This window comes from Anser anser (assembly GCF_964211835.1).
Source record: "Anser anser genome assembly, chromosome: 12".
In the NCBI taxonomy this organism is placed as follows: domain Eukaryota; kingdom Metazoa; phylum Chordata; class Aves; order Anseriformes; family Anatidae; genus Anser; species Anser anser.
The window spans coordinates 4,238,463-4,254,151 of record NC_139733.1 but is presented as its reverse complement, the minus strand read 5'-3'; the positions used below and the strand labels follow the sequence as shown (position 1 = coordinate 4,254,151).

The 15,689-nt window shown below is 38.8% G+C and overlaps 1 protein-coding gene across 1 annotated transcript in view; it reads left to right on the top strand.

The window, feature by feature from the left end:
* LOC310880342 (uncharacterized protein) overlaps positions 1-15,689 on the top strand; it is a 232,441-nt gene that overhangs the window by 95,029 nt on the left and 121,723 nt on the right. Inside the window, exon 15 of the mRNA XM_083796017.1 lies at positions 1,229-1,267. Coding sequence (XP_083652143.1) covers positions 1,229-1,267 — 39 coding nt within the window. The remainder of the gene's footprint in view (positions 1-1,228; positions 1,268-15,689) is intronic.

Below are 15,689 nucleotides of genomic sequence, written 5' to 3'. Positions count from 1 at the left end.
CTAGTAGTCTCTTTGTTTTTGTTTTTGTTATCTTGGAGGAAAATCAGCTTCCTGAGAGAGTGGTCTCCAGAAAAAGTCTGACAGAGACTTAGTTTTAATAGGAAGTCTCATGGTAAAATTGAAGCTTTAATTCCCATTTTTCCATACCACTGGATTTTTTCTCAAAAGTTTACAGTATTCCACGTTTATAAAAAGAAGCATTTTCCTATTTGTGTTGTTATGTTTTGCTTTCTCAGGAGACGGTGTGGGAGAATGACTGAAATACCTGAGGTGGGTTTTATCCATCTCATGGTGCTTGTGAGAGTTTAATTTTGCTGCATTTCTTTTAAGGTAACGCGATATAAATTGGAAGAAAGATGTGATCATTGGAAATCCTTTTAGAATGTAATATGTATTTGGAGTTTTCATAAATCATTGTCCTGGTTTTGGCTGGAATAGAGTTAATTTTCTTCGTAGTAGCTCGTATGGTGCTATTTGGGGGATTCAGGATGAGAAAAATGTTGATAACACACTGATTTTTGGTTGTTGCTGAGCAATGCTTACACTAATTTGAGGGCTTTTGGCTTCTCATACCACCTGCAAGTGAGGAGGCTGGGGGGTGCACAAGGAGCTGGAAGGGGACGGCACCAGGGCAGTTGGCCCAGACTGGCCAAAGGGCTATTCCATGCCATGTGGCATCGTGCTGAGCAGTAAAACTGTGGGGAGTCGGCAAGGGGGGGGATCTGCCATTGCTTAGGGATGGGATGGGCATCCATCGGCTGCTGGTGAGCAATTGAGTTGTGCACCACTTGCTTTTTTATTCTTTTTTGTTGTTGTTGCTATTTTTTTCTTTTCTCTTTCCCTTTTTTCTTTCTTATTAAACTGTCCTTATCTCAACCAACAAGCTCTTGCACTTTTCAATTCTGTCCTTCGGGGGTGGGGGTGGGAGGTGGAAATGAGTTGAATGGCTGTGTGGTCTTTAGCTGCCTGCTAGGTTAAACCACAACTGTCATTATACCAAAAGTTTGCTTATTTTTTATAAGCATGTGCCATTGGTCTGTGTCTCTTGTTGAAACGCATAATAAACCTGACAAGGAGCAGTACTATGCATGTGCTAAATGCCTGTGGAAATCACCTGAAAATTAGAGCTAAATAAAGACAAGAAAACAGCTAGCAAAAATAAGTGGATAGTATTAGAGAAATTCCTTATGTTTCTCTTGTTCCCTCTTTGTCTTTTTCTGTGATACAGGTCTCTTGGCTCCAAAGAAGGCAGCTCCTCTGTCTAGAGGTAACTTTTGAATTCCCAGTGTACTCCTATGATTGATTTTTCCTCCTTGCTGAAAATGTTGTGCAATGAAAAGGTTGAAATAAAAACAAAGAAACAAAAATCCCAAACCCAGAAGAGACAGAGAACTATCTCTTTCTGAAAAACATCAATAAGAAAAGGCACGACTAAAGCATCCGGAGAGACTGTGGGAGCTAAAGCTCTTGGTTTTATCTGTTCTTCTGCTCTTGTGCAGGTAGCTTGCAGCTCTTGATTTCTGAGCCAAGGACATGGAGAACTTCAATTTCTCCTTGAGAAACAGAATATACCTGTAATAAAACAAATTTGAGAGGGGAAAGGAAGCAAATTCTAATTTATATGGCAAAGAAGGAAAGGATAAACTTTGGCGGATTAGAAAAATCCTTGAGTTAGGTGAAAAGAGAACATTTGGAACAGCCTTCTTATATGAAATACAGAGAGGAAGGTGGATAATAATGTGTGAAGAAGGAAAGGGAACACAAAAATTTGCTATAGAGAAGTGTGGGAGTAGAGAGACACGAGGTGCATGAGGCAGGCTGGAGCTAGTTAATACAAAGTTGTAGAAACAAGGAGGGGTGTCTGAAACTGGAAATTTTATAATGGAAAGTCTAGCAGTCACCACTAGAATAAATTATGGACATTAGTGCAGTGTGTGTGATGTTTCATAGAAGTGGTATGCTTGGGTAGAGAGAGGGTTCCCTTAATTTTTTTTCTTTTCTTTTTAAAAGTTTATATGTTGTGCTGCAGTTGGTTTTGCTTTATTACTTTAAAATTCATATAAGGGCAATTCTGGAATAGTAATTTTATCTTTCATGGGTGTCATACTGTTGAGTAGCTTAAATATAAAATGTAACACTGGGGACAAAAGCTCATTTTGAACCTACAGGTGCAGAAACGTATGGAAAGATCTATTTATTATAAAAGGTTGCTTATGCATTAGGACAAATCTAAGCTAGGTTTTATGGTTCTATGTATGCGTTGTGACTATTAAAGTTTTAAGTATACTGACAGCCTAATAAAAGGCATGAGTGATGTGTGCGATAGTATTTTTCAGTAGGAGGAATGCAGTTAATTTTGATTTCTTGCAAACAGCCAACCGTTTGGACCAAGGTTATGGGCTCCATTGAAGTTGGCATGAATCAAAATTCATAATTTAGTTTAATCTGGCAGAAATAGGGTTTCATCCATGCGTGTGGGGCACTTCATTGTCTGCTTTGCTAGTTCTGTCTTCATCCCTATAGCAAAGGTATGAAAATCCGGTAGATACTGGCATGTTATTCACTCTGCCCATTAAATCTTAAATTGAATGCAAGAAGCATTTTTGCATTCTGTTTACTCTTTTTGGACTTGGATCTCTGCAGTAGTATAATAACAGTCGATTAAATGATGCTCGATGCAGTCATCAAATTTCATATTGTGGCTATTGGATCATCTTCCCTGGTTTTCATCTGTTGTGTACTTCATAGACGGGTTTGAGTGAGGGCTACTTCCAACACAAATTGTAGTCACTAGAAATAGTCACTCCTTTGGAATCTGCACATTTTTATTTCCATATGAGATGCAATTTAATCATTAAGGGAATTTTTTTAGCGCCAGCGTAACATACCTTTATAGGAGGAAGTTGACCCCAATTTTGTAAGCGGGTGTTTATGAAGTCAAAGGTGGACTCTTAAACAGACTTAGAAGCTGGGCCAGCAGCAGAATGCCCGATCTGGCACACACAGGAGAAATTATCCACGATTAAAGAGTTTCTGATTAATATGGCTTATGTGCCAAAACTGCACATGCAGCGTATGATCTCAATTAGAGTGAAACCTAATTCTTCAAGGCTAAGCTCCAGATTCATTCTGTAATTTCTTCTTTGTTTAACTTGGACATTTTTTGACAACAGGATCTGAAAGAAACGTGGGGGGAGGGGGCAGAAACCCCTTTACCATTATGAATTGCAGTTCTGTAGAAAATATCTTTCTCATGGTACTGCTCTGAATACCTTGACTATTTAATTTTTAGAGGGGTTGTTGTGCATTCCTCTAAGGCACTGCCATTTAGTGTTGCTAATGGAGCTGTAACAGTTTTTGGGAAAGAATGAATACTCGTGTGCAGGTTTTCTGCTTGAAAAGTAACTCTTGCCAAAGAAAACTGCTTGAAGGTGGAAAGGAATAAGTATATAATCACGCCACTGTCATTACCTCTGATATTAAGAAAGTAGGAAATGTCAAAGGCCTGTAAGAAAAATAAGTCCAGGTTTAATGAGTCTGCTGGAGAGGAATTATCAACATTAATCATTTAGCTAGTGGACTAACATAGCTGGCATCAATAGAATAACTTTTTCCATCCTGTTTTAATGCACAGCAGTTGCTCTAGCTTGTTTCTGAGACTTTTTTTTTTTTTAACCACTAATCCCAAAACATCCTGGAAACACAAACTCTAATGAACTAGTATCATCGCATTTTAAGTGCTCTTCCAAACCAATATTAGTACTACTTAGAGAGAATTCAGCAGTTAGGCTCCTCGTGTGTGGGAAATGAGGGGTTCCAGACCCAAGGGAATCTGTGCATGGGGAATTGTGAGAGCTGCACGGCGGAACAGGGTCCGTAGCCCTGTGTTGCTGCATGTACCCGTGGTGCAGGACGCTGGTGAATCTGTGCCTGCACGGGGCTTTTCTCAGGAGTGGGGCCGAATACAGAACTGATGTCATTACTTAGCGTGAAGTCACCCTCGGGTCTTTTTCAAATAAAATGCAAAGCTTTGGTCTAGCAATCTTGAGAGAAGGGTCTTTTTTCAAGGAAAAGAAACATTAGCATTGTAGCACTGGCCAAATCCCAATTCCACTTAAAACACCAAATCAAGTTTTGCTTAATGCATCCCACCCTCCCCTGTTAATTCCGGCTGCCCACTTGCCACTGTCCGGGCTGGGCTCGGCCTTGCTGGTCCCCGCAGACCCCCGGGGGCCGAGGCGCGCTCCCGCAAGGCGGTGGCTCGGGAGCGCGCCCTGCGCCGTGCCCACCGCGGGGCGCTGGAGAGCGGCGGCCGGGAGCGAGGTTTGCCAGGGCTTCGTCCCAAAGCCCGGGGCATCGCTACGCCATGTAACGGGTTCTTCCCTGTTAAGCAGGAGGTGTTTGGACTGTAACAAGGCAAATTCTGAAATCCGGTCTCGAAGAGATTGTAGAAAAGCTGATTTGGGGTCAGTGGTCTTGACATTAAAGCTATCGGTTGCTATATAAAGAAGGCTCACGTTGCGTCATTTTATAGCTCCCCTATTCCTGTTCGTTTCAATAACAATGAAAAAGCTAAACGTTTTGCTAGCAGACATGTGGACTATCCCTCCCCAAAAGAGAATTTCAAAAATTTCATAGGTTCCTTTATTTCTGAGGTCCAAGGGCCCATTCCTATAGTGTGTCAGCTGGCTCCAATCTTCATTTTATTGGTGGATTTTTAGATTTAAAGAAATCTAAAATTTGTGGAATTACAGAAAGATACTGTCATGAAGTCCCTTCTAATGACAGAGAAACCAGCCCTGTCATTGCACACAGTACGTGGCTTGAGAACAGCATGTGTGCTTTCCCAGCACTGTAGATGAAGGAAAAGGGTATATGAACTGGGGAAGTGTAAAAGTAGTACTGACCCGTAATCCTGACACTACTGGTGTACAGCCAGGCAGCCGATGCACTGCACTATTTTCAATAACCAGGAGGAATCTGTTGCCGCTTCTGAAAGAATTTTACATCGTGATATGACTCCTTTCTTATTCTGATGTGTGGTGGCTTCAGCGGACAGCTTTCCGTTGACATCAGAGAGCAAGTATTTACACATTCTCCTTCTCCTGTAGTACTGTAAGATCAGATGCACTCACATTCCGTGGTAACAGAATAACCCCTGTGGCTTCTGCGTGGCTTTGGCAGATATTTTCTGTGAAATGGAATCCATATGCTGGGGTGACCCTTAATGAAACCCTTTCTCTAATTGCTGTATTAAGCTCACTATTTCCTTGTCATTGTTTACACTTTTAAATCTATAATATATTCCAAATTAAGTATGTTTGAATGATAGCATTCTGATTTAATTATAGACATTATCATTGATTAGGCCAGACAATCTAAACAATGCATAAGCTTTGGTGGAATAACTTCGTGAATAAAACCAGGCAACTAAGAGATTCTTATTCTAATAAAGATAAATACAAGTATTCCATTAAGTAAATTAGAACTTCTGCCTCTGTAATTTTGCAAAATAGTGGCAGTGTTTTCTAGGTCATCTCCAGCTAAATCATTTTCTGGCTAGCCATTTTTTTCTTAAAATACTTGATTCCTTATGTAATTTAATTTTTAATATCCCTTCTTTATTCTTTGCTTCCAATTATTCAGCATGCTCAGAATAAAAATAAGTATAGTTAGCATTACCAAGTTCATAATACCAAGGTTTGCTTGTTTTTGTTTTGAAATGAAGCAAAACAAAGGTTCGGTCTGTACTCAGTATCATAAAGCTAGCACAGTCAAGAAAGAAACAGTTAGCAAATTAAGTTGGGGGGAATGCGGACTGAGAGCCATAGCCAAGAGAGCAAACTCCTGAGAACATGCACGGTTTTGCAGTGTTGATGATGTCAGAATCAGAACAAGGGAGTCTTTAGAAAGAGGAGGAAAGGTGATCCAGGCATGGAGGATGATTGTACAGGGCACAGAATTGTGAAAATGGACAGAAGACAAAAGATCCAGGTACGTGACTTGTGCAGGGAATATGAATGGAGAAGTTGGACAAGCATGCGTAAGGAACTGGACCAGAAGAAATTTCAAAGGCAAAACGGAAGAACTGAAAGATTGGAAAAGCAAAGACAGGAACCAGCAGCCTGTAGTTATAGTAGGAAGTATTTAAAGGTAAGGGATCTTAGGCTGAGGAGGTAAGAATCTGAGCAAAGGGAAATGAGGAAACTGCAGTGCTGTGGGGGCAGCATGACAATAGGAATTTGATAATGATGACAGAAAAAAAATGGATGGGTTTTGGATGTTCTGAAGAAGAGCTGACTGTCATGACAGGCTGAATAAAGAAACGTAGAAAAGGAGCTGAAAATGTAACCTGTCCTGGGGAGCAGTAAGAAGATAAGAGTGTGAAAAATTACCAGTTCAGTCATCCCCTTGCTGGTGGTGAACTGAAGTAGAAGAAGAGTAAGATGTGAGAGAGGGCATGTTTTCTTTTGAGAACAATAGCGATGATGGAGAGATTGTTGGATGAAAGTTTAAAAAATGCTGGCATATGAGTGTAACGGAAATGTGGAATGAAGTGGTGTTGGTATATTGCTACAAGGGAGACACAAAGTGGGACCTAAAGTGGATCAGAAAATTGTAAAGTACGGTTTTCTACGGAAGAAAGGGAGAAAACTGAGGAACAGAAAGATGCTGAGCAAAATGTGTAATCTGGAACATGAGGAAGAGAGCTTTGACTTGACCACATGCATGGCTGTGTGGCTTTCGGTGGGAAGGTGTTGGAACTGGGTTGTGCAGGAACAGAAAGGAGATATTGTCAGCTAGCAGGATGTATCACTGCTAACCTTAAGGTTAACAAAAGACAGAGGAAGTTGGAGAAGCAGTGGGCCAAGAGAAGGGTTTATTCAGGTCCTTTCTTTGTGTGTTTTAACCATGTCCTAGTCTGCAGACTTGGCAACCGAGGAACTTCCCTGTCTGTTTGAACCTCACCTATTATTTGGGGAATGGGGATGCAGAACAGAACAGTGAGGGTAGCTGGGATTCTCACTGTGGAGCTCAAGTTCATTGCTAGCACCCTGGCTAATGGTTTCTGAATTTCTTTGTGCTGGTGCAGATTAGAGGTAATTGTGCTGGTGATGAAGTGCTGTGGGGCACAGTGAGATGTGTGCTGTTTGTGGAGAACTGCGGTGATGGTTAGAGCTGCTATGCACGCTGCATTCTGTGGCAGCTGCAACTTCTAAAGTAGCCTCGTACCGAATATGGCACCCTGTTTTATAAGCCTGATATCACCATACTCTCACTTACTGTATAACTCTACAGCAATTACAGCACAGTTTAATTTACAAATCATTATAGTGTTTAGCCATTACCAGTACAAAGTAGTTACTTTCTTTGTGCAATTGAAGCCTAATTATGATGCCATCTGAAACTTTCAGGCATCAGGTAACACTATTTTGTAGGGAAAAAATAACCATTTATTTAAATTGTAAAGTCTGTGTATTTACAGAGTGGCTGTTCTTACTCTTCAGATTTCACAGCAATTACATTGGAAGGTATTTATGAAAATTTGGGGTCTTATTTCTGAAAAAATAAGTTATGAGCAATTGCTTCCTATGCTTGCATAATTGTTTGAATAATTGTACTCAACAAAATGAAGCAAATTATCCTTTAATGCTTTTTAATAATTCTCATAGTTTGTTAATCCAGAAAGAGCACAGGGACTCTAAATATTGTGTAGTTCAGATACTAAGGCTAGAATCTGGAGCACATTCTCGTACGGTTAACATGAAACGTGTTCACAAGTCAGTGACACAAAGTGGATTATAGTACATTGTACCTTTCAGTTAAAAAAAAAAAAAAAGTGGTCATAAACTTACAAGAAGTAGTTAATCAGAGTAAATCTGAAGAGCTTTTAGTGTGGATAAAATCAATATACCTTTAGCAGGTCATTTAAATACCGATCTATTGAACCAGTTGCATATGTGCAGAGTGTTGCATGTGTTTTTCCAGTCATCCTGTTGAAGTTAAAGATTCTAGTGCAATTTCTGCAGACTCTCATAGGCTATAGTGTTTTTGCAAGTTATATTGGCATCTCCTTTTAACTTCTTCCTTAAAATCCTTAAAACCCAAAGAATTAAAGATACGGACATAGAGGAAAGTAGGTTTGTTTCAGTGTGTAGCATTGAAATGTCAGTCTGCTAAACAACTTGCTAAGAGCACTGGAATTGAGAATGAACTGTTATGACACACAGGCAATGTGGGGATAATAATACTTTCCTGTTACTAGAAGGTTTCAGATAGGATTGTGAAATGATTTCTGTCTTGAAAATTGCTTCCTATTTTCTGTAAGGTGTAGTTTTATAATTAATACTGTCTACATGCATCACGTTACATTTTTTACTACATAAACAACTTGTGTTTTTCATGGTATAAGCTAGTTTGTAGATTCTTACCTAAGTAATTAAAAAAAAAAAAAGTTATTCACCTATTATTGAAACCCAGACTATTCAGATAAGAATGGACTTCCTGAAAAGAAAGTTTCAGAATATCCATATTTTTTTTCTAGTAGGGTTTGTTCTTTTGAATTAAGCGTACATTTCCTATTAATCTGTAAAAGTGTGCATCAGGAGCTGTGAACTCCTTTATTTCTTCATGAAATTACTCCCTTTTGCTCAGCACATGCACTGAGTGCAGTCTGTGTGCAGCCTTGGGCTTCAGAGACTAACAAAATTTAAATCAGCTTTATACAAATAGTTTTGGTCAGAGAAGCTCAGTTTTGCTGAATTAAGGCCACAGACTGTAAAAAGGTGTTTAATTACAGTATGTCATTAATTAGCCCCAATATTCCTGTCAGAAACACTCCCTTTCTAAGCATCTTGTACTCCTGATTTCTGTAGTTAGCAGAAAATGTAACTCTTGTTTTTTGTGGCTGGTGGATTTGAATGATGACTGTGATACTGCAATGATATCACTATGAATTCATTGGTTTTATATCATCTGTATGCCAGTTCATCAGTGATAGTCCAACCTGTATGGTATTGCTGACAAACTCCCTCCCCAGTAGCACACTCCGGGTGAAAAACAAATCCAGAAAAGGAGCTGCTTGAAAGCTGGCTGTGATCTGCATGTTTCCAGCTGAGCAGACTGCTTTCGGCCACAGAAGTCAGACGAATTAAAACCAAAGGAGTGTGTGCAGAACTGAAGACCTCGTTGCTCTTTGCTCTTTCCTTTCATTGTTCTTTCTCATTACCTGAACCGGCTGTTCATCTGGCAGTGCCATACACTTCAAATTTTCATCTTTTTCTGTGGTTTCTTCTTTCCCCCCATCTACTACTTTTTTTAAATACTGTTTGAAGGTTGCTTCTGCCTTTGTCATGTGTTCTTTCCCATATTATTATATTACATTATGTTACTGTTTTTATTTTGTTCACCTTACCTGTCTCCTCATGCAATTCTGTCTCTTACTTCAGATCCTCTTGTTTTCTAATTCCACGTGCTTCAGTTGCTTCTGCAGGAACAAGGACTGTTGGATTAAAGATACACTTCTGGAGTGTGCGTGTATGATAAAAAAAGAAGTTATCACCAGAGAGCAATTAGGTTTATATGTCAGTGTTTGTTGGCATTACATAGCAATAACAAATACGGTGCAAAAACAGATCTGTTATTTTTTATATCAGCTTGCAAGACCTGATCTGGGAATTTAGGTGTTCAGGCATGTTTAACAGTCTCTTTTTTTTTAATTGACTCTTTTTTTTTTTCTTTAAATATATTGTTAGAAAGTAAAGATTTAATCAACAATCCTAAAAACAAACAAAACAAAACTGTAGGGTTTGTCTTCCCTCTGTATGTGGGCCTATCTGACTTCCCTAGTTTGTATCTTTTCTGTCCAGCTGGATATCCTTTAAGGACAGGACTTATCTGGAGAGGTGCACATATAGCACGGCAGGTCAGAACAAAAACACTGGGTAGAGTCAGTGTGAAAGTCACGGGTGAGGTGCGGTGAGCCTGTCCAGCTACTCCTGTGCATGGGTCAGGTAGCAGCATGGTAATCAAGCATCTTTTGTCAAAATATTATTTTCTGATTGGAATTGTGAATATATGCCTTCTGCTGGAGGTAGGATGCTTTCATTTAAAAAAAAAAAAAAAGTCTGTTCTTCCTGCAACTTGAAGTTTTGTGTTGCTGTTCATGGTAGTAAGGCTTCACCCATTGCCCAGACTACATCCTGGATTGTAAAGTAACTTTATTCAATAGGAATCACATCTACCCTATCTTCGTGGATAGAGTTAAGTGCTCTGTTATGTTTAGTAAATATAAATGCAAATGAGTACTGCCTGTTAACTGTGGAGATACAATAGCCCTAGATCTTAGATTGTAGTTCTCTTCACCAGCAGATGGAGACCCAGATCGTGAGACCTGGTTTTGCAGGCATAGTTAGTGGTTAACATGTAATAATTGGTTGCCAGTGGACTTCAGTGAAATTTCCATGTTCAAGTATCTTTGAGGTTTGGTTCCAAATCTATGGATATCTGGAAGCCCCTAATCCCCTCCTAGATCTTGGCTGAAATATTTGAAAACAGAAACGTGGAAAAGGTAGGTGGGCATTGCTCTCTGCTAACAAGAGCCAAACAACCTGAACATTTTAGTATTTTTGTAAAGAATTTTAATAAAATATAGCATTTTATTACCCTGGGATGGCATGGATCTTTTAGAAGTAAAAATATAGGAAATGTATAGGAAATGTCTTCCTTTAGGATAGGATTTTTACCACCCCAGATGTCTGAGCTTTCTTAAAGCAGCTAAAGTAGTTTTCTATAGGACTGGTTGCTGTCTGCAAGACATCTCTGCCAAAGGCTGTCTGCAGGGCTTGAGTATTTATACATATTGTTTGCAAAGATGAAGGCTAGGATGGTGGTGGTTGCTTCACAGATGTCTTGTGGAGGTGCTCTCCTCTTTCTGTCCGTGAAGTGCCTGTTGACTGGGCAGTGGGAACTAAAAAGGATTGTGTTGCTTCTTTTCTTGTTGTAAAAGTTTTCTCTGATCAGTAATATAGTCCATTGAGATGGTGATTTATTGGCTCTCTTTCCAAGAAGTATGGCCTCCCTGCCTGCTTAAATTTCACTTCTCTTACTTTGCTAAGTCTTCAATGTTCTCTAGATACTCATTCTTATTAGAGATTCTTGGAGCTGGGACTGAGTTTGGGTAGGATTCCTGTTTAAAACAAAACATTATTACTGTTTTGTGTCTTAATTTTGCCTCTCCTAAATGTATGACTTTTGGGAAAATCATGTATTTATTTATTTATTTTAAAATTTGGCCTTATCTCCAGTCATTTTATCACAGAACATGTTGCTTTAAAAAAAATAAATAAAATGTTCTCACTGATGGAAATTAGAGATAATCCTCTATCAGAGAGATGAAGAAGATGGCCCTGAAGGCATCCAACACACAGGATCAAGTCCTGTTGGGTACCTGGGGAGCGCACTCTAGCTTCCGTTATTTCTTTTTATTTAGGAACCTGAAGTTGGTGTCGGTTATGTTGGGACTAAGTCCAGACAGCACTAAGACAGTGCTGTCAGGATGCTCAGGATCAAGGGTGTTAGCATTAACGCTGCATGATATTTGCAGCAGTAATCAGCATGGCAAAATGTGTGAAGGAGAAATGTGGTCAGATATGTTCAGAAATTCTTTTGCTCCCTATTTAAGGGTACTGAGGTAGAATTGTGACACTGCCACTTACTTGAAGAAAAAGGCTTAACGATACTAAAAGATGTTGAATGGTCATATTTTCCAAAAGGACAGCCATGCTCTAAGCCAAGTTTCAATTCAGTTGCAACCTACCTTTCTGCATGCACTTTACTTGAGCGCCAGCTCAAATAGCAGGTTTATTTATTTATTTAGCAAAAAATTAAAGCATCTATATTTACAGTGTTTACAGTATTCAGTGCATTGTGTATTTTTTTCTGTGATTTTACAATTGTCAACAACAACAGCTGTTACCCTCATTTTGCTCTGTGTGCACGCATGTGGACTTAAATGCCAGTGTAACTGAAATCCAACTGCTAGTTTTGTGTCTGGAGCAAAACCTAACTGTGTAGAAAGTAAAGTCATAAACCGAGTACTAGCGGTCAGTGCATTCCAACCAGTGTGTAACTTCATACTTGTGCACGTATAAGAACTGACAAAAACAAAATCCTGTTTTGGTATGTGTAGAAAATATTCACTGTAAGGGGAAATGAAAATTATTTAGATTAAAGTCAAAACAACAATTTAACATCCCTTTGTGTACACAAACACTCTTCTGAAAGTCACAAATCATAGATGCTTGATGTTCAGAGTCATTTTAAATGCTACTTACCTAAAGCCAGGAGATGAGAAACATGTGGCAGACCTTTTTTGCAAAAGTTCAGGGAGGGGTGGGGGAAGCAAGAGGATGTTTGCATCTGCAGGAGGAGGGCCTAAAAATACTCTAAAAGCCGACAGTTCACTTAAATCATTAATCCTACATTGAAGACATTTCCACATTTTAATGGACTGCAATTAAACCCAATATTTCTTAATACGAGTGTCAGGTGTTTTCAGCAGTGATGCAAATGACTGCTTAGTGCTATAATTCTGAAGGGGAAGGCATTTAGACCAGGCTCATTTGAACAGCCAAATATAAACAAGAGCACATAATTCCATCTGCTTTTTGGCAATTTGTTGTTCCTTTTAGGTTCTCTTTCCCCGTTTGTCTTGTGGACACAGTTTGCAGGAAATGTCAGCCTGTGTGATTGATAGCATGAGATTGGATGTACTGACTTCATGCTTTCATAAAGCAAGACAGCTGTTGGGAGAAACTTTCCTTCAGGAGCTGGAAAGGTTTAAATTTTCCATCTCTTTGACTATTTGGCCTGATGAAGGATTGGGTTTTACCAGACAAGTAAATAAAAAGATGGCTAAGATGTACTAGAAGGTCATTCAAATGATCTTTAAATAGCAATTACTGGAGGGGGGGCAGAGGGAAAGCCCTCTACATTCTGAGTTTGCTTAAGTGAGCCCTAAAAAATTACGCTTGTGTTCTCTCTCCCTCTCGCTCTCGCTCTCTTTTTAACCACTCTGTAAAACAGACAATTTCTAATAATGTGATTTTACAATGGAAGCTTGTCACAAGGCAGCAGAGAATGAAAGTGGTTCAGGTAATAATTCCCAGATTGTCAGCTGATTTGCCGTGGTTCTGGGACATTGGCTCTCTTCCAAAGTTTCTATATACTGTAGCACACAAGTCTGCAGTCCTTTTTCTTGCTAAACTTAGATATGTTGGTATAATTTTAATTAACTCTGGTTTTGGATAAATTAGTTGTAGCAAAATAAGCATGCTTTCCTTCCAAAGTGGACAGGAAAAAAACAGAGAGTTCATTTTTGCATTTATAAATGTGTCTGAGCGATATTATTTTATTTTGAGGAACATGTATTTTGGGGATGTTATGAACATACTCTTGAGAAAGATCAGGTTATTCAGAGATGTACCATGTGATGCTATTTTACTTTAATTTACTTTTTCTTACTGTTCATTTGGGGGGTGCATTAGCTGATAGATGGGATAATACCTAGGTTCCTGGCCACACTGAAAATTGTAGTCAGACTTATGGTTCTGCTAGGTCAGAACCAAAAGTCAGGAATTGTAAACCCCTGTGGTTCAAAATTTTGGTGAAGACTACATTTAGATGGTTTTTTTTATAGTTTGAGTCAGATTCCAAATTCCTCTTCAGTCTAGTTTTTTATATTTAGACACAGTCACTGCTCAAGACCTGTTAACAAGGTCTTCCAAGCTAGATTGAGTCTTACTGGATTTTAGACTTTTAGGAAACTCTGCAGGCTATAGCAAAAAAGTGTCATAAGTCAGTAGCAAATATCATAGTATGCTTTCTTTAAAAACAGCAAATGATGTGTAGGTCTGATTGTTAAAGAAACTTGAGCAGCTAAATAGTTTCCTGCCAAGGAGTATATTGCAAAGATCCTGAGCAGTCCTGTTCATGTACTGGGAAGCTTTAATCCAGACTGTTCAAAAGTAAGGCTTGTCCCACAGTGTATCTTCAAGATACAAGATTCTTCAAGATACACTGTAGGTTTCTGTAAAGGTAAGCAGAGTGCTGGATTAGAAGGGGACAGGATCAACACTTCTGATGTAATAACGAGAGATAGAGACTGGACTGGAGAGTCCACAGCATTTCTGTGCCCAACCACCTTTGGCCAGTGCTGTTGTGTGGTGTGGTCTGCTCCAAACCCTCTGCCCCAACCTCATCTGAATTCTAAGTGCAAGGCAAAATACATAAGGAAGAAGACAACATGTTTATAGAAGCAGCCGTGATTGTAAGGAAATTTGCTATTGCAACAAATCCTAAGAAACCGCAAAAAACTTTAAAAATGCTTTAGGAACCTGACTGAAATAGAAACAGTTCCTTTGGGCAGACAAATGGTGACATTAGCTGCTGTGTGGATATGTTTTGCAATACTCTGAGGTAAAAGGATACCAAGGAGCTATGTGGGTCACTTCATTTAGATCCAGTAAACATTTCTGTAATCAGTAATCATCTGCACTTTTTCTTAACTGTGTATGGATCCCTGTAACAATCTAATCACTTACAAAAATACACAGTTTCAACACCACTAATTAGGACTCTGTAGAACTGGAAAAAAGCCAGTCTATATTCTACATGTACAATCAGTTTATTGTTGAATGTTCAAAGAACTAACCGTTTGTTTATAACTAGATGAGAATCTTTTTTTTTTTTTTTTTTTGTTTCTTTATATACTTACAAATTAATCTTGAGTATCTTTCTATACAGGGTGCTGTATTCACTCTTCCAGTAACCCATTTAAACAGGTAGTGTTTCATCAGGGAGGAATTTAATGCTTTGCATTGCTTTGGCAGATTGTGGCTGAACTATGATAAATAAGGTTCTGGCAGGTCACTACTTATTTTTGAACCATTGCTCCACTAAGTTCTCAAAATTCAGTGCGATCAAAGAACTGCTTTACTGTTGTTAGTAATACTTTTATAGCATTAGTGCCTTAAGGTCCCAGCTGAGATGAGGCCCTACAGCCCTAGACATTGTACAGACATAGAATAAAAGACAATCCATGCCCCAAGAAATTCATAATCTAACTACCAAGATCAGACAGCAGTATGATTCTCCAAAAATAAAATAAAATAATATGCTAGTGAAAGAGTCTCTAAACCATCTCTTAATATTCTGTACCATAAATATTGGAATGTGCTACCTTTGGAGAAGTTACTTCCATTCATTTTGGTGCCTCAATGTAATTTTTTTAAAGTGTAAATAATTAAATGTGTTTTACATTTGAAACCAAAGTGGTAATAAATTACAAAACATTTGGAAACAATTGCCCATGCTTATAACTGTGGTGTGTGTTTCCTAATGATCATTTAATATTGTATTTAATACTCATCTGAGAAATCTGTGAAAGTTAAAATTATCTAAGATAACAAGGCATTTATACTGCCTTGCCACACTACTGAATGCTAGTAGAGTATGAATGGTTAGTTGTTTAGAACGATAATCAGCAAAACTAATATCCTTACCAATACAACTGTGTGAATGAAAACATTTCTTTATGCAGAGTGACATTGACGTGCTCAGTTCATACAAGAAGACCCCAGGAAAAAATGCCTAGCATTTATGATGCCTCTTGAGTGTCTTGGGTTCTT